The sequence below is a fragment of the Ranitomeya variabilis genome, chromosome 3 (genome assembly GCF_051348905.1).
Source record: "Ranitomeya variabilis isolate aRanVar5 chromosome 3, aRanVar5.hap1, whole genome shotgun sequence".
Classification (NCBI taxonomy): Eukaryota; Metazoa; Chordata; class Amphibia; order Anura; family Dendrobatidae; genus Ranitomeya; species Ranitomeya variabilis.
In genome coordinates this window covers 161,025,803-161,045,722 of record NC_135234.1, presented here as the reverse complement: position 1 = coordinate 161,045,722, position 19,920 = coordinate 161,025,803, and the positions used below count along the sequence as shown (strand labels likewise).

The 19,920-nt window shown below is 45.3% G+C and overlaps 1 protein-coding gene across 7 annotated transcripts in view; it reads left to right on the top strand.

Moving 5' to 3' along the window:
- SYTL5 (synaptotagmin like 5) overlaps positions 1 to 19,920 on the top strand; it is a 408,043-nt gene that overhangs the window by 197,075 nt on the left and 191,048 nt on the right. For all 7 annotated transcript variants that reach the window (XM_077294785.1, XM_077294784.1, XM_077294786.1 and 4 more), the window contains 2 exons: positions 456 to 674; positions 2,752 to 2,867. In XM_077294785.1, the coding sequence (XP_077150900.1) occupies positions 456 to 674; positions 2,752 to 2,867 (335 nt within the window). The remainder of the gene's footprint in view (positions 1 to 455; positions 675 to 2,751; positions 2,868 to 19,920) is intronic.

Here is a 19,920-nt window from a genome sequence, read left to right as displayed (position 1 = left end):
CTTCCATGGCTATCAGTATGCTCATCTCTATTTGTAGCCCATGGGTATATATGAGTTGTTAGTAGTAACTGTCTTGATTGTGTCAGCATTGGGCCAGTCAGGTCACTCTCCTTTAATATCTCTTACTAGTAAGGCATTTTTACCCACAGAATTTATGGTTGAGATTCACCTTGTTATTTTAACTCTAGAGAATTTTAGATGTGAAAATCTTAGCTGGTTTAGAGTTTTACAAATACAAACAACCCCTCAGGGAACAAATAATCATACCATGGTCAAAATCATTCACGCTGACCGTTTTTTCGAAATCTGATATTTAGTTTGAACAATAAGTGAATTTCTTGACTGTGGCTGAATTCTTTCAAGCTTGTGATTTGTTTCCACATGACCAACTGGTCGAGTATTTGCATTAACATGCAGTGCTTTAATTCTATGTATTTTGTTTATTTTCTTTATAGAAAATTAAAAAATGAACTTCTGGAAATCAGAAAGAAAGGTGCCAAAATTCACCGATTACGTCAGAATACTGCCAAAATCTGTGTCCGCTGTCAGAAGGCTCTGGGATTGATCTTCGAAAGGGGAGATATTTGTCAATCATGCCAATTCAGAGTGTGCAAGGCATGTCGTGTAGTGGTGAAAGACAAAGTCTGGAAATGTACAGTGTGTGCCAAGATTGCGTAAGTAATTTTAAGTATACATTCGTTAATAAAAGATTGCCAGCACCACTAGTAAAAATCTAAATATAGTGTTAAGACAGCTTTATTATTTCAGCAGGGAGGCCAGGTGGAGACCAAATTTTCAGAAGCATGCCTGTCCTTTAGGATTTCTTTGAAAGCAGCTGCTAGTGTTAGCTTATCCATAGGCAATATACATGCATGTCACATCTACCCTAGAAACTACAGTGCAATGACAGATATGTCACACAGAGGACATCACCTCCACCTTACTTTCTTTTGGCTTCCTCCATCAGGTTCCATCAATGTATCCTCTATTTTTTTTACATTCTACTGTATGATTAGTAGGCCATCTTTTGAAAATGTGAAATCCAATTACATGCCTATTGTTGAATTGCTCCTACTTGGAAATATATTCATTAGGCATGTAATGGAGAAATGCTGCTTAATAAGTTTAAGTTCTTTAAAGTGGTTGTCCAGACTAAAAAGAAATGTCTACAGTCACTCTATGTCTGCACACTTATACAGGAGTGTGGAGCACATGACCCTATATACGGTATACGATTTGTATACTTGCTGTTACATGCCAACTAGACTCTTCTGACTTCTCGTAATACTCTTCTATTATGAGAAACCAGAGCAGTCTAGTCGTCATGTAACAGCAAGTAAGCAAATGGGGAATACAGGAGAATCATGGCAGTGTGCAATACTTATAGAGTGACTGCAGACTTTTTTTTGCCTGAAAAAAACCTTTTTCTAAGAAAAATCTTGAAAATTTAGCATCCTTTGCCCCCTCACCCCAATAGTTATCAGACAGAATTTTTCATGATAAATTTGAGTCTGTTGTCTTTGAATAAGCTACAACAGAATGTAAGATCCTTGTAATTTTACATTTATCAGTATGTAATTTTAGATAAAACTTTTTGTGCTCTTTAATTTCGCAAAACATCGGTATAGTGGTTGGAGCTTTTTTTTCTCATAGTTACTTCCCCTGCACAACATTTGTATACATGCTGCACTCATGATATATAATAATTTTGCTACCAAAGCAAATATCCAAGTGAAAAAAGGTAAAAATCAGTAGTTGCATGAAATAATAATCTACTTTTTTATTTCCATGCAATTTCTGGAACAGAAAAACATTTTTTTAAAATCTCACACAATAATTCGCACAAAAATATTTTAATCTATCAAAATTGAAGATAAGTGTTCACTTTGTGTTGTCCACTCTATCATCATGGTCTGGTTGCAATACTCTTTACTGGCAAAGTAAATACCTTAACTAATAAACAAATACCATATATACTCGAGTATAAGCCGAGGCACCTAATTTTGCCACGGAAAACTGGGTAGGCTTATTGACTCGAGTATAAGCCTGGTATGCATTGTCCCCTTATCCTTGGCCTGCTATGCGTGGCTCCTTCAATCCTGTCCTGTATGCGTGGCTCCCCCGTCCTGTCCTATGTGTAGCTCCCCCTGTCCTGTCCTGCTATGTGTGGCTCCCCAGTCCCTTGCATAGCAGGACAGGACGGGGGTTTCCCCCGGTCCCACTTGGCTCAGCTCCCCCGGTCCCACATGGCTCACAACCTCCCATCCTACTCATCCTCCTTGCGCCGTCGCTGCATCTCCATTGTCCCGGCACCGGCAGCTCTTCCTGTACTCAGCGGTCACGTGGTACCACTCATTAAGGTAATGAATATGCGCTCCACGCCTATGGGAGTGGTGATGTGTGAGTATTCATTACCTTAATGAGTGGTACCACGTGACCGCTCAGCACAGGGGAAGAGCTTCCGGCGCCGGGACAGAGATGCAGCGACGGCACGAGGAGGGTGAGTATGATGTCTTCCTGAAGCTGGCGGCTGCAGCTGCACTGTGCCACAGCTTCCAGCTCCTGCCGCTCCCCCTTCCCCACCGGCTTTCTGGACAATGACTCGTGTATAAGTGGAGGGGGGCGTTTTCTGCACTAAAAAATGTGCTGAAAATCTTGGCTTATACACGAGTATGTACGGTAACTTTGTTACTGTTCACATTTCAATTGACTTGTAATATATGCCGATTTGTCTTTTTATTTCTTTTATAGGCAGATAACAATAGCCACAGGAGACTGGTTTTTTGAAGAAAAATCTAGACGCTTCAAAAATGCGACTGTCCTAGGGACTGAGATTGTCCGAAAGTCTATAATGAGAAGGCTCTCAGGTATTTACACATATGATGTGATTTGAGATTAGAGAACTGCATCCAAGACAACCTCTGTAATTTTCTCCTCTGCCCTCAGAATATAATCAAGCAGGCTGCCATGTCATCTTCAACCGTTAAAAAAAAACAAAACTCTTTTATAGGTTGTTCCCTTTCCGGAAGAATTACATTTTTACATTTTACCATTTCCAAATAATAATAATAATAATAACAATTAGGGTTGAGCGAAACGGATCGGTCATTTTCATAAGTCGCCGACTTTTGGCAAAGTCGGCGTCTCATGAAACCCGACCCGATCCCTGTGTGGGGTCGGCCATGCGGTACGCGACTTTCGCGCCAAAGTCGCGTTTCAATGACGCTAAAAGCGCCATTTCTCAGCCAATGAGTGTGGGCAGCGTGATGACATAGATCTCAGTCCCCACCATCTTAGAGAAGGGCATTGCAGTGATTGGCTTGCTTTCTGCGGCGTCACAGGGGCTATAAAGGGGCGTTCCCGCCGACCGCCATCTTACTGCTGCTGATCTGAGCGTAGGGAGAGGTTGCTGCAGCTTCTTCAGAAGCAGGGATAGCGTTAGGCAGGGTACATAAAGCCCCAAACCGCTTGTGCTGTAGCGATTTCCACTGTCCAACACCACCTTTTGTTTGCAGGGACAGTGGAAGCTACATTTTTTTTCCTCAGCGCTGTAGCTCATTGGGCTGCCCTAGAAGGCTCCCTGACCCTGATAGCTGCGTTGCTGTGTGTGTACGCCGCTGTGCAAACCAACTGCTTTTTTCAAAGCACAAATCCTGTTGTTCCTTCCTTTCTGCACAGCTATCTTGTTTGTTTGTCCACACTTTTGTTTTTTTTGTGCAGCTGTCCACTCCTTGTTATTGCTGCATGCCATACCTTGCTGAGATTACTGCAGGGAGATAGTAATTGTAGGACAGTCCCTTTTTTTTTTTTTTTTTAATTCTCCCTGACAAAAAAAACATAGTGGGAGATTAAGATTGGCATTTGTGCTTGAGTGCCGGTCTTGTGTGTGCCATCTGTCTCAAATTATTGGGGCACATAAAACCTAGTATGTCATACTGGGAATTGTTTTATTTTTGTTTAAATTCTCCCTGACAAAAAAACATAGTGGGAGATTAAGATTGGCATTTGTGCTTGAGTGCCGGTCTTGTGTGTGCCATCTGTCTCAAATTATTGGGGCACATAAAACCTAGTGTGTCATACTGGGAATTTTTTTATTTTTGTTTAAATTCTCCCTGACAAAAAAAACCTAGTGGGAGATTAAGATTGCCATTTGTGCTTGAGTGCCGGTCTTGTGTGTGCCATCTGTCTCAAATTATTGGGGCACATAAAACCTAGTGTGTCATACTGGGAATTGTTTTATTTTTGTTTAAATTCTCCCTGACAAAAAAACAGTGGGAGATTAAGATTGGCATTTGTGCTTGAGTGCCGGTCTTGTGTGTGCCATCTGTCTCAAATTATTGGGGCACATAAAACCTAGTGTGTCATACTGGGAATTTTTGTATTTTTGTTTAAATTCTCCCTGACAAAAAAAACATAGTGGGAGATTAAGATTGCCATTTGTGCTTGAGTGCCGGTCCTGTGTGTGCGATCTGTCTCAAATTATTGGGGCCCATAAAACCTAGTGTGTCATACTGGGACTTTTTTTTATTTTTGTTTAAATTCTCCCTGACAAAAAAAACATAGTGGGAGATTAAGATTGGCATTTGTGCTTGAGTGCCGGTCTTGTGTGTGCCATCTGTCTCAAATTATTGGGGCACATAAAACCTAGTGTGTCATACTGGGAATTTTTTTAATTCTCCCTGAAAAAAAAAACCATAGTGGGAGATTAAGATTGGCATTTGTGCTTGAGTGCCGGTCTTGTGTGTGCCATCTGTCTCAAATTATTGGGGCACATAAAACCTAGTGTGTCATACTGGGAATTTTTTTTTTTTTTTTTTAATTCTCCCTGAAAAAAAAAAACATAGTGGGAGATTAAGATTGGCATTTGTGCTTGAGTGCCGGTCTTGTGTGTGCCATCTGTCTCAAATTATTGGGGCACATAAAACCTAGTGTGTCATACTGGGAATTGTTTTATTTTTGTTTAAATTCTCCCTGACAAAAAAACATAGTGGGAGATTAAGATTGGCATTTGTGCTTGAGTGCCGGTCTTGTGTGCCATCTGTCTCAAATTATTGGGGCCCATAAAACCTAGTGTGTCATACTGGGACTTTTTTTTATTTTTGTTTAAATTCTCCCTGACACAAAAAACATAGTGGGAGATTAAGATTGGCATTTGTGCTTGAGTGCCGGTCCTGTGTGTGCCATCTGTCTCAAATTATTGGGGACCATAAAGCCTAGTGTGTCATACTGGGCCTTTTTTATTTTTGTTTAAATTCACCCTTACACAAAAAACATAGTGGGAGATTAAGATTGGCATTTGTGCTTGAGTGCCGGTCTTGTGTGTGCCATCTGTCTCAAATTATTGGGGCACATAAAACCTAGTGTGTAACATTGGGCGGCTGTTATGATCTTAGTGGCTTAGGATCACAAATCTAACCAGCTAAGTAGAAAATAATAGGACGAGCTCTGGGGATGTGGTAACTGGACTAACCGCAAACCTGATCCTAACCGCACACACTATAGGCAGCCGTGGAACGTTTCCTGAAATCCTAGACGTCTCTTCACGGCCTGAGAAACTGACTACCCCTAAAGAGAAAGTAAAGACCTCACTTGCCTCAGAGAAATCCCCCAGAGATATAGATGCCCCCCACAAATAATAACGGTGAGTTAAGAGGAAAAGACAAACGCAGAGATGAAACAGGTTAAGCAAATGAGGCCCGCTAACGCTAGATAGCAGAAAATAGCAAGGGATCTGTGCGGTCAGTAAAAAACCCTATGCAAAAATATCCACGCAGAGAATGCGAGAACCCCCACACCAACTAACAATGTGGGGGGAGCAACTCAGCACCCCAGAGCACCAGCAAGCAGGGAAATCACATATTAGCAAGCTGGACAAAAACTCATCATATACTAGGAAACATCTTGAACACAGATGAGCAAAAATAAGCAAACAGAACTTAGCTTCTCTTGGAGAGACTGATAACGGATGTAGACAGGAGCAATCAGAATAGCACTAAATACAACGGCAACAGGCAAGGAATGAAGGACCAGGTGGATTAAATAGGAAACCTAACTAGCAGATGACGAGACAGCTGATCCTGCCAGAAACCTGCAAAATAACAAAAAGAGCCACCAGGAGGAGCCCAAAGAGAGAACTCACACAGTACCACTCATGACCACAGGAGGGAGCCCGGAAACAGAGTTCACAACAGTACCCCCCCCTTGAGGAGGGGTCACCGAACCCTCACCAGAACCGCCAGGGCGATCAGGGTGAGCCACATGGAAGGCACGAACCAAATCAGCCGCATGAACATCAGAGGCGACAACCCAGGAATTATCCTCCTGACCATAGCCCTTCCACTTAACCAAATACTGAAGCCTCCGTCTTGAAATACGAGAATCCAAGATCTTCTCCACCACGTATTCCAATTCTCCCTCAACCAGCACCGGAGCAGGAGGCTCAACAGAAGGAACCACAGGCACCACATACCTCCGCAACAAAGACCTATGGAACACATTATGGATGGTAAACGATGCCGGGAGGTCCAAGCGAAATGACACAGGGTTGAGGATTTCCAAAATTTTATAAGGACCGATAAAACGAGGTTTAAACTTAGGAGAAGAAACCTTCATAGGAACATAATGAGAAGACAACCACACCAAATCCCCCACACGAAGTCGGGGACCCACACAGCGACGACGGTTAGCAAAGCGCTGAGCCTTCTCTTGTGACAACATCAAATTGTCCACCACATGGTTCCAAATCTGCTGCAACCTATCCACCACAGAATCCACCCCAGGACAGTCAGAAGACTCAACCTGACCCGAGGAAAAACGAGGATGAAAACCAGAATTACAAAAAAAAGGCGAAACCAAAGTAGCCGAACTAGCCCGATTATTAAGGGCAAACTCGGCCAATGGCAAAAAAGCCACCCAATCATCCTGGTCAGCAGAAACAAAACATCTCAAATAAGTTTCCAAGGTCTGGTTAGTTCGCTCGATTTGGCCATTCGTCTGAGGATGGAAGGCCGACGAAAAAGACAAATCAATGCCCATCTTAGCACAAAAGGACCGCCAAAATCTGGACACAAACTGGGATCCTCTGTCAGACACAATGTTTTCAGGGATGCCGTGCAGACGAACCACATTCTGAAAAAATAACGGAACCAAATCGGAGGAAGAAGGCAACTTAGGCAAGGGCACCAAATGGACCATTTTAGAAAAACGATCACAAACCACCCAGATGACAGACATTCTCTGAGAGACCGGAAGATCCGAAATAAAATCCATGGAAATATGCGTCCAAGGCCTCTTAGGAACCGGCAAAGGCAAAAGCAAACCACTGGCACGAGAACAGCAAGGCTTAGCCCGAGCACAAATCCCACAGGACTGCACAAAGGAACGCACATCCCGCGAAAAGGAAGGCCACCAGAAGGATCGAGCCACCAAATCTCTGGTACCAAAAATCCCAGGATGACCCGCCAACACTGAAGAATGGACCTCGGAAATAACTCTGCTGGTCCATCTATCTGGGACAAACAGTCTCTCTGATGGACAACGGTCAGGTCTATCCGCCTGAAATTCCTGTAACACCCGTCGCAAATCTGGGGAAATGACAGAAAAATTACCCCCTCTTTGAGGATACCAACCGGCTCAGAAACTCCAGGGGAGTCAGGCACAAAACTCCCAGAAAGAGCATCAGCCTTCACGTTCTTCGAACCAGGAAGGTACGAGACCACGAAATCGAAACGTGAGAAAAACAACGACCAACGAGCCTGTCTAGGATTCAACCGCTTGGCCGACTCAAGATAAATCAAATCTTTATGATCAGTCAAGACCACCACACGATGCTTAGCTCCCTCTAGCCAGTGTCGCCACTCCTCAAATGCTCACTTCATTGCCAACAACTCCCGATTACCAACATCATAATTTCGTTCAGCCGGCGAAAATTTTCTTGAAAAGAAGGCACATGGCTTCATCACAGAGCAATCAGAGCTTCTCTGTGACAAAACAGCCCCTGCTCCAATTTCAGAAGCATCAACCTCGACCTGGAAGGGAAGATAGACATCTGGCTGACATAAAACTGGAGCCGAAGAAAACCGGCGCTTCAGCTCCTGAAAGGCCTTAACAGCCGCAGGAGACCAGTTAGTCACATCAGAACCCTTCTTGGTCAAATCCGTCAAAGGTTTAACCACACCAGAAAAATTAGCAATGAAGCGACGGTAAAAATTAGCAAAACCCAAGAACTTCTGAAGACTCTTAACCGATGTAGGTTGAGTGCAATCATGAATAGCCTGGACCTTGACTGGGTCCATCTCAATAGAAGAAGGAGAAAAAATAAAGCCCAAAAAGGAAACTTTCTGGACTCCGAAGAGACATTTGGAACGCTTCACAAACAAGGCATTGGCACGCAGGACCTGAAATACCATCCTGACCTGCTTCACATGGGATTCCCAATCATCTGAAAAGACCAAAATATCATCCAGATACACAATCATAAATTTATCCAGATATTCTCGGAAGATATCGTGCATGAAGGACTGAAATACAGAAGGGGCATTAGAAAGTCCAAAAGGCATCACCAAGTACTCAAAATGGCCTTCGGGCGTATTAAATGCTGTTTTCCATTCATCGCCCTGTTTTATACGCACAAGATTATACGCACCGCGAAGATCTATCTTGGTGAACCAACTAGACCCCCTAATCCGAGCAAACAGATCAGACAACAATGGCAAGGGATACTGGAATTTGACCGTGATTTTATTTAGAAGGCGATAATCTATACAGGGTCTCAACGAACCATCCTTCTTGGCCACAAAAAAGAATCCCGCACCAAGAGGGGACGAGGAGGGGTGAATATGTCCCTTCTACAAAGACTCCTTTACATAGCTCCGCATAGCGGCATGCTCTGGTACAGACAAATTAAACAGTCGTCCCTTAGGGAACTTACTACCAGGAATCAAATTTATAGCACAATCACAATCCCTATGAGGAGGTAGGGCACTGGATTTGGGCTCATCAAATACATCCTGGTAGTCCGACAAAAACTCAGGGACTTCAGAAGGAGTAGAGGAAGCAATTGATACCAAGGGAGCATCGCCATGAATTCCCTGGCAACCCCAACTCAACACAGACATAGCTTTCCAATCCAGGACTGGATTATGAGCCTGCAACCATGGCAGACCCAACACGACAACGTCATGCAAATTATATAACACAAGAAAGCGAATCACCTCCTGATATGCAGGAGTCATACACATGGTCACTTGAGTCCAGTATTGAGGTTTATTCTTGGCCAATGGTGTAGCATCAATTCCCTTCAATGGAATAGGGAACTGTAATGGCTCAAGGATAAAACCACAGCGCTTGGCAAATGACAAATCCATCAGATTCAGGGCGGCACCTGAATCTACAAAAGCCATAACTGAGTAGGATGACAGAGAGCAAATCAAAGTAACAGACAAAATGAATTTAGGCTGTACAGTACCAATGGTGACAGATCTAGCAAAGTTTTTTGTGCGCTTAGAGCATGCTGAGATAACATGAGCTGAATCACCACAGTAAAAGCACAACCCATTCTGACGTCTATGATTTTGCCGTTCAATTCTGGTCAGAATCCTATCACATTGCATAGACTCAGGTTTCTGTTCAGAAAACACCGCCAGATGGTGCGCAGGTTTGCGCTCCCGCAAACGCCGATCAATCTGAATGGCCAAAGCCATTGACTCATTCAGACTCGCAGGCGTGGGGAACCCCACCATAACATTCTTAATGGCTTCAGAAAGACCTTCTCTGAAATTTGCAGCCAGGGCACACTCATTCCATTGAGTAAGCACCGACCATTTCCGAAATTTTTGACAATACACCTCAGCTTCATCATGACCCTGAGAGAGAGCCAGCAAGGCCTTTTCTGCCTGGTTCTCCAGATTAGGTTCCTCATAAAGCAATCAAAGCGCCAGAAAAAACGCATCCACATTCAGCAATGCAGGATCTCCTGGCGCCAGGGAGAAGGCCCAATCTTGAGGGTCGCCGCGTAACAGAGAGATAACAATTCTAACTTGCTGAGCGGAATCACCAGAGGAAGGAGGTCTCAAAGAAAGAAATAATTTACAATTATTCTTAAAATTCAGAAACCTAGATCTATCTCCAGAAAAAAACTCAGGAATAGGTACTTTTGGCTCAGACATAGGACTGTGAACAACAAAATCCTGAATGCTTTGCACCCTTGCAGCAAGATGATCCACACTAGAAGTCAGCCTCTGAATATCCATGTCTGCAGCAGAACTCAAAGCCACCCAGAGATTAAGGGGAGGAGAGAAGCAGGACAGACTGCAGAGCAGAAAAAAAAAATTGAACTCAGGATTTCTCTTATCCCACTTTTGCGATGCATTTAACACTTTTGGCCTGTTGCACTGTTATGATCCTAGTGGCTTAGGATCACAAATCTAACCAGCTAAGTAGAAAATAATAGGACGAGCTCTGGGGATGTGGTAACTGGACTAACCGCAAACCTGATCCTAACCGCACACACTATAGGCAGCCGTGGAACGTTTCCTGAAATCCTAGACGTCTCTTCACGGCCTGAGAAACTGACTACCCCTAAAGAGAAAGTAAAGACCTCACTTGCCTCAGAGAAATCCCCCAGAGATATAGATGCCCCCCACAAATAATAACGGTGAGTTAAGAGGAAAAGACAAACGCAGAGATGAAACAGGTTAAGCAAATGAGGCCCGCTAACGCTAGATAGCAGAAAATAGCAAGGGATCTGTGCGGTCAGTAAAAAACCCTATGCAAAAATATCCACGCAGAGAATGCGAGAACCCCCACACCAACTAACAATGTGGGGGGAGCAACTCAGCACCCCAGAGCACCAGCAAGCAGGGAAATCACATATTAGCAAGCTGGACAAAAACTCATCATATACTAGGAAACATCTTGAACACAGATGAGCAAAAATAAGCAAACAGAACTTAGCTTCTCTTGGAGAGACTGATAACGGATGTAGACAGGAGCAATCAGAATAGCACTAAATACAACGGCAACAGGCAAGGAATGAAGGACCAGGTAGATTAAATAGGAAACCTAACTAGCAGATGACGAGACAGCTGATCCTGCCAGAAACCTGCAAAATAACAAAAAGAGCCACCAGGAGGAGCCCAAAGAGAGAACTCACACAGTACCACTCATGACCACAGGAGGGAGCCCGGAAACAGAGTTCACAACAGGCGGCCTGATTTTCCTTTCATTGTCAGCCACCTATAAAGGTATATTTAAATCCTACAGAAGTTTGAGTTCACCTTATAAGTTGTTTTACAGTAACAGATACCGTTAATTTGGTTACGTTTTGCAAACAATGAGGAAGTCTGGTGGAAGAGGTCGCGGCCGCGGGCGGTCATTGTCAGCTGGTAATGATGGTAGTGGTGGTGAAGCATCAGGTGGTCGTGGTAAAAGCAATACAGCACCTAAGTCTCGAGTTGTTGAGCCAGGTTCGTCATCTGGCTACACAAGGCCTCGAACGCTCCCTTTTCTGGGAGTAGGAAAACCGCTTTTAAAGCCGGAGCAGCAAGAACAAGTTTTGGCTTTCCTTGCTGACTCAGCCTCTAGCTCTTTTGCCTCCTCTTCTGAAAGTGCTAAATGTAAAAGCAGCACGTCGTTAGTGGATGTTCACGATCAGGGACAAGTCGCTTCCTTGTCTTCTTCACCCAGAACAAGAGAGAAGGATGCGTCAGGCGACACAACGGGTTACTCCATGGAGCTCTTTACACATACCGTTCCTGGGTTAGTGTTGTGAATTTGGTTTTTGGGCTCCCCCGGTGGTCACTGGTGGTACTGGACTTGTGTGTTTCACTTTCTCTGTTCACCTGTTTCCATCAGGATATGGGTGTATCCTATTTAGCCTTGCTGCTCAGTTATTCTAATGCCGGCCATCAATGTAACCAGAGCCTTTCTGTTGCATGTTCCTGCTTCTAGACTACTATCAGCTAAGTTGGACTCTTAGTCCTGAGTTTGTTTTGCATTTTTGTTCCAGTTCACAGTTATGTTATTTTTCTGTAGCTGGAAGCTCTTGTGGGCCGAAATTGCCACTCCGGTGTCATGAGTTGACACATGAGTCTTAAAGTAATTTCGGGATGGTATTTTAATAGGGTTTTCAGCTGAGCGTGAAGTTCCCTATTGTATCTTCTTGCTATCTAGTAAGCGGACCTCGCTTTGCTGAACCTACCTTCATACTGCGTATGTCTTTTCCTCTGAACTCACCGTCAATATATGTGGGGGGCTTCTGTCTCCTTTTTGGGGGAATTTCCCTAGAGGTAAGCCAGGTCTGTCTTTTCCTCTATTAGGGTTAGTTAGTCCTCCGGCTGGCGCTAGGCGTCTAGGGATAAAACGTAGGTACGCCACCCGGCCACTGTTAGTTGTGTGGTAGGTTTAGCTCACGGTCAGCTCGAGATTCCATCACCCAAGAGCTAGTCTGTTGTTTAAGTTCTCTGACGTTCCCTTGCCATTGGGAACCATGACAGTATGGCCGGCCAAGGGTTAAAACCGTTGGCAGAAGAAAGGAGAGAAAAAGAAGTCTGCAGATTTTTTTTTTTTTTTCTTCTGAGCTTGCTTTTTAGTTGACTCAGTTGCATTTCTGCTCTAATTGCAGCCTTTGTCTCTCTCTCTCCTTCTAATCCTTGAATGGCTCTGATCTCACCTGATTAAAATGGATCCTCAGAGTTTGGCTACAGGTTTGAATAATCTTGCTACGAAGGTTCAAAATTTTCAGGATTTTGTTATTCATGCTCCTATATCTGAACCTAGAATTCCTATACCAGAATTTTTCTCCGGGGATAGATCTCGTTTCCTGAATTTCAAAAATAATTGTAAATTATTTCTTTCCCTGAGATCTCGCTCCGCTGGAGATCCCGCACAGCAGGTTAAGATAGTAATTTCCTTGCTGCGGGGTGACCCTCAAAACTGGGCATTTGCATTGGCACCTGGGGATCCTGCGTTGCTCAATGTGGATGCGTTTTTTCTGGCTTTGGGGTTGCTTTATGAGGAACCTAATTTAGAGATTCAGGCTGAAAAAGCCTTGATGGCCCTATCTCAAGGGCAAGATGAAGCTGAAATATACTGCCAAAAATTTCGTAAATGGTCTGTGCTTACTCAGTGGAATGAGTGCGCCCTGGCGGCGAATTTCAGAGAGGGTCTCTCTGATGCCATTAAAGATGTTATGGTGGGGTTCCCTGCACCTACAGGTCTGAATGAGTCCATGACAATGGCTATTCAGATTGATCGGCGTTTGCGGGAGCGCAAACCTGTGCACCATTTGGCGGTGTCTTCTGAGAAGGCTCCAGAAAATATGCAATGTGATAGAATTCTGTCCAGAAGCGAACGGCAGAATTTTAGGCGAAAAAATGGGTTGTACTTCTATTGTGGTGATTCAACTCATGTTATATCAGCATGCTCTAAACGTACAAAAAAGGTTGATAAGTCTATTTCAATTGGCACTTTACAGTCTAAGTTTATTCTGTCTGTGACCTTGATTTGTTCATTATCGTCAATTACCGCAGATGCCTATGTCGACTCTGGCGCCGCTTTGAGTCTAATGGATTGGTCCTTTGCCAGGCGCTGTGGGTTTGATCTAGAGCCTCTGGAAGTTCCTATACCTCTGAAGGGTATTGACTCTACACCATTGGCTAGTAATAAACCACAATACTGGACACAAGTGACTATGCGTATGAATCCAGACCATCAGGAGATGATTCGCTTCCTTGTGTTGTACAATCTACATGACGTTTTGGTGCTCGGATTACCATGGTTACAATCTCATAACCCAGTCCTTGACTGGAAAGCTATGTCTGTGTTAAGCTGGGGATGTCAGGGGGCTCATGGGGACGTACCTTTGGTTTCCATTTCGTCATCTATTCCCTCTGAGATTCCGGAATTTTTGTCTGATTATCGTGATGTTTTTGAGGAGCCTAAGCTTGGTTCACTACCTCCTCACAGAGATTGCGATTGTACCATAGATCTGATTCCGGGCAGTAAATTTCCAAAGGGTCGTTTATTTAATCTATCTGTACCTGAACATGCTGCTATGCGAGAATATATTAAGGAGTCCCTGGAAAAGGGACATATTCGTCCTTCTTCATCTCCCTTAGGAGCCGGTTTTTTCTTTGTATCTAAAAAAGATGGCTCTTTGAGGCCGTGTATTGATTATCGACTCTTGAATAAAATTACAGTCAAATATCAGTATCCTCTGCCACTGCTAACTGATTTGTTTGCTCGAATAAAGGGGGCTAAGTGGTTCTCTAAGATTGATCTCCGTGGGGCGTATAATTTGGTGCGAATTAAGCAGGGGGATGAGTGGAAAACCGCATTTAATACGCCCGAGGGCCATTTTGAGTATTTAGTAATGCCTTTTGGTCTTTCAAATGCCCCTTCAGTCTTTCAGTCCTTTATGCATGACATTTTCCGTGAATATTTGGATAAATTTATGATCGTGTATCTGGATGATATTTTGATTTTTTCGGATGACTGGGATTCTCATGTCCAACAGGTCAGGAGGGTTTTTCAGGTTGTGCGGGCTAATTCCTTGTGTGTGAAGGGTTCTAAGTGTATTTTTGGGGTTCAAAAGATTTCTTTTTTGGGGTACATTTTTTCCCCCTCTTCCATTGAGATGGATCCTGTCAAGGTTCGGGCTATTTGTGATTGGACGCAACCTTCTTCTCTTAAGAGCCTTCAGAAATTTTTGGGCTTTGCTAATTTTTATCGTCGATTTATAACTGGTTTTTCTGATGTTGCTAAACCTTTGACTGATTTGACCAAAAAGGGTGCCGATGTTGCTGATTGGTCCCCTGCTGCTGTGGAGGCCTTTCGGGAGCTTAAGCGCCGCTTTTCTTCTGCCCCTGTGTTGCGTCAGCCTGATGTTACTCTTCCTTTTCAGGTTGAGGTCGATGCTTCCGAGATCGGAGCTGGGGCGGTCTTGTCGCAGAAAAGTTCCGACTGCTCCGCGATGAGACCTTGTGCGTTCTTTTCTCGAAAATTTTCGCCCGCCGAGCGAAATTATGATATTGGTAATCGGGAGCTTTTGGCTATGAAGTGGGCTTTTGAGGAGTGGCGTCATTTGCTTGAGGGGGCTAGACATCAGGTGGTGGTATTGACCGATCACAAGAATTTGATTTATCTTGAGTCTGCCAGGCGCCTGAATCCTAGACAGGCGCGCTGGTCGTTGTTTTTCTCTCGGTTTAATTTTGTGGTCTCATACTTACCAGGTTCTAAAAATGTGAAGGCGGATGCCCTTTCTAGGAGTTTTGAGCCTGATTCCCCTGGTGATTCTGAACCTACAGGTATCCTTAAGGATGGGGTGATATTGTCTGCTGTTTCCCCAGACCTGCGACGGGCTTTGCAGGAGTTTCAGGCGGATAGACCTGATCGTTGCCCGCCTGGTAGACTGTTTGTTCCTGATGATTGGACCAGTAGAGTCATCTCGGAGGTTCATTCTTCTGTGTTGGCAGGTCATCCCAGGATCTTTGGTACCAGGGATTTGGTGGCTAGGTCCTTCTGGTGGCCTTCCCTGTCTCGAGATGTACGAGTTTTTGTGCAGTCTTGTGATGTTTGTGCTCGGGCCAAACCTTGTTGTTCTCGGGCCAGCGGATTGTTGTTATCTTTGCCTATTCCGAAGAGGCCTTGGACTCACATCTCTATGGATTTTATTTCTGATCTCCCTGTTTCTCAGAAAATGTCTGTCATCTGGGTGGTGTGTGACCGTTTTTCAAAGATGGTCCATTTGGTGCCCTTGCCTAAGTTGCTTCCTCATCCGAGTTGGTTCCTCTGTTTTTTCAAAATGTGGTTCGCTTGCATGGTATTCCGGAGAATATCGTTTCTGACAGGGGGACCCAGTTCGTGTCTAGATTTTGGCGGGCGTTCTGTGCTAGGATGGGCATTGAATTGTCTTTTTCGTCTGCGTTCCATCCTCAGACTAATGGCCAGACTGAGCGAACTAATCAGACCTTGGAGACTTATTTGAGGTGTTTTGTGTCTGCGGATCAGGATGACTGGGTTGCCTTTTTGCCGTTGGCGGAGTTTGCCCTCAATAATCGGGCTAGTTCTGCCACTTTGGTTTCTCCTTTCTTTTGCAATTCGGGGTTTCATCCTCGTTTTTCTTCCGGTCAGGTGGAGTCTTCGGATTGTCCTGGAGTGGATACTGTGGTGGATAAGTTGCATCGGATTTGGGGACAGGTGGTGGACAATTTGGAGTTGTCCCAGGAGAAGACTCGGCATTTTGCTAACCGCTGTCGTCGTGTTGGTCCTCGTCTTCGTGTTGGGGACTTGGTGTGGTTGTCTTCTCGTTTTGTCCCTATGAGGGTTTCTTCTCCTAAGTTTAAGCCTCGGTTCATCGGCCCGTATAAGATTTTGGAGATTCTTAACCCCGTGTCCTTTCGATTGGACCTCCCAGCATCTTTTTCTATCCATAATGTCTTCCATCGGTCATTATTGCGCAGGTATGAGGTACCGGTTGTGCCTTCCGTTGAGCCTCCCGCTCCGGTGTTGGTTGAGGGTGAATTGGAGTACGTTGTGGAGAAGATCTTGGACTCCCGTGTTTCCAGACGGAAACTTCAGTATCTGGTCAAGTGGAAGGGCTACGGTCAGGAGGATAATTCTTGGGTGACAGCCTCTGATGTTCATGCCTCTGATTTGGTCCGTGCCTTTCATAGGGCTCATCCTGATCGCCCTGGTGGTTCTTGTGAGGGTTCGGTGCCCCCTCCTTGAGGGGGGGGTACTGTTGTGAATTTGGTTTTTGGGCTCCCCCAGTGGTCACTGGTGGTACTGGACTTGTGTGTTTCACTTTCTCTGTTCACCTGTTTCCATCAGGATATGGGTGTATCCTATTTAGCCTTGCTGCTCAGTTATTCTAGTGCCGGCCATCAATGTAACCAGAGCCTTTCTGTTGCATGTTCCTGCTTCTAGACTACTATCAGCTAAGTTGGACTCTTAGTCCTGAGTTTGTTTTGCATTTTTGTTCCAGTTCACAGTTATGTTATTTTTCTGTAGCTGGAAGCTCTTGTGGGCCGAAATTGCCACTCCGGTGTCATGAGTTGACACATGAGTCTTAAAGTAATTTCGGGATGGTATTTTAATAGGGTTTTCAGCTGACCGTGAAGTTCCCTATTGTATCTTCTTGCTATCTAGTAAGCGGACCTCGCTTTGCTGAACCTACCTTCATACTGCGTATGTCTTTTCCTCTGAACTCACCGTCAATATATGTGGGGGGCTTCTGTCTCCTTTTTGGGGGAATTTCCCTAGAGGTAAGCCAGGTCTGTCTTTTCCTCTATTAGGGTTAGTTAGTCCTCCGGCTGGCGCTAGGCGTCTAGGGATAAAACGTAGGTACGCCACCCGGCCACTGTTAGTTGTGTGGTAGGTTTAGCTCACGGTCAGCTCGAGATTCCATCACCCAAGAGCTAGTCTGTTGTTTAAGTTCTCTGACGTTCCCTTGCCATTGGGAACCATGACAGGTTAGACAGTGAAACAGTTAACAGGCCATGCCCATTAGAAGTTGAATCGGACATGGAGTGCACTGATGCACAGCCACAGCCAGATTACTATGCTGTTCCTTTGACTCAGACCAGAACATTGCCCTCGCAGTGTACTGAGCCAGAATCAAACCCAGCTGAGACTATGGTGCCCCGTCACGAACGCTATACCACCGGCTTACACGGTTACACAGACGAAGTTGCACACGAGATAGAAGAGGAGGTCATAGATGACCCAGTTGTTGACCCCAATTGGCAGCCATTGGGGGAACAGGGTGCAGGCGGCAGTAGTTCTGAAGCGGAGGAGGAGGAGCCGCAGCAGGCATCAACATCACAACAGGTTCCATCTGCCGGGCCCGTATCTGGCCAAAAATGCGTGGCAAAACCAAAACCAGTTGGAGGACAGCATGGCCATCCGGTTAAAGAAGCTCAGTCTGCAATGCCTGAAAAGGTATCCGATAGTAGAAAGAGTGCAGTCTAGCATTTTTTTAAACAACATCCAAATGATCAGCGCAAAGTCATCTGTCAAAAATGTTCAACTACCTTAAGCAGAGGTCAGAATCTTAAAAGTCTAAATACAAGTTGCATGCATAGACATTTAACCACCATGCATTTGCAAGCCTGGACTAACTACCAAACGTCCCTAAAGGTTGCAGCACCCTCGGCCATTGAAGCTAGTCAGCAACGCTACATCCCTTCCCTCACTGTAAGCCCACCATTTCCCGCACCACCTGCAGTATCTGTGCAGCTTTCGTCTCCAGGCCAAAGCAGTCAGGGAATCACCAGGTTCGTAGTAGGAAACACTGCATGTAGGGCACCGGCAAGAATACCATCTCCAACCCTCTCTGTCTGCCATGTCCACCGGCACCACCGCTAGTTCCACGATCGCCAGCTCTCCAGTCCAGCTCACCCTACATGAGACTCTTGTTAGGAAAAGGAAGTACTCATCCTCGCATCCGCGTACACAGGGTTTGAACGCCCATATTGCTAGACTAATCTCATTAGAGATGATGCCCTATTGGTTAGTTGAAAGCGAAGCTTTCAAAGCGCTGATGGACTACGCTGTACCACGCTACGAGCTACCCAGTCGACACTTCTTTTCTAGAAAAGCCATCCCAGCCCTCCAACAGCATGTTAAAGACTGCATCGTCCATGCACTCAGGCACTCTGTGACTACAAAGGTGCACCTGACAACAGATGCATGGACCAGTAGGCATGGCCAGGGATGTTACGTGTCCATCACGGCACACTGGGTGAATGTGGTGGATGCAGGGTCCACAGGGGACAGCAATATTGGGACAGTTCTGCCTAGCCCACAGTCTAGGAAACAGTTGGCTGTAGGCGTTCGCCCCCCTCCTCCTTTTCCTCGTCCTCCTGCAGAAGCGAGAGCTCATCCACAGACCGCAGTCGCACAACCACTCCATCCGCAGCTGCCACTGTTGCATACCAGGTGTTCCATTATGCGACAGCTAGTGGCAAGCGTCAGCAGGCTGTATTGGCAATGAAGTGTTTGGGCGACAACAGACACACCGCGGAAGTTCTGTCCGAGTTCTTGCAGAAAGAAACTCAGTCATGGCTGGGCACTGTACATCTTGAGGCAGGCAAGGTAGTGAGTGATAACGGAAGGAATTTCATGGCTGCCATAGCCCTTTCCCAACTGAAACACATTCCTTGCCTGGCTAACACCTTAAACCTGGTGGTGCAGTGCTTCCTGAAAAGTTTTCCGGGGTTACCCGACCTGCTCCTCAAAGTGCGCAGACTTTGCTCGCATATCCGCCGTTCGCCCGTACACTCCAGCCGTATGCATAACTATCAGCGGTCTTTGAACCTTCCCCAGCATCGCCTAATCATCAACGTTGCAACAAGGTGGAACTCCACACTGCACATGCTTCAGAGACTGTGCGAACAGAGGCGTTCTGTTATGTATTTGTGGGAGGATACATGGGCAGGCAGTTGGATGGCAGACATGGAGTTGTCAGGTGTGCAGTGGTCGAAGCTACAAGACCTGTGTCAAGTCCTTCAGTGTTTTGAGGAATGCACACGGCTGGTTAGTGCAGACAACGCCATAATAAGCATGAGCATCCCCCTAATGCATCTGCTGATGCAAAGTCTGACGCACATAAAGGAGCAGGCGTCTGCAGCCGAGGAAGAGGAAAGCCTTGATGACAGTCAGCCATTGTCTGGTCAGGGCCGTGTAGAGGACGTGGTAGTGGGCGAAGAGGAGGAGGAGGACGAGGAGGATGATGGGGATGAGTACTTTTTTAATGAGGAAGCTTCTCCTGGGCCAACAGAAATTAGTGGCGTTGCAAGGCCGGGTTCTGGTTTTTTAAGGGAGACAAGTGACGTAGATTTGCCTGTAACTGCCCCTCAAACCAGCACAACTGCAGATTTGACAACTGGAACTTTGGCCCACATGGCGGATTATGCCTTA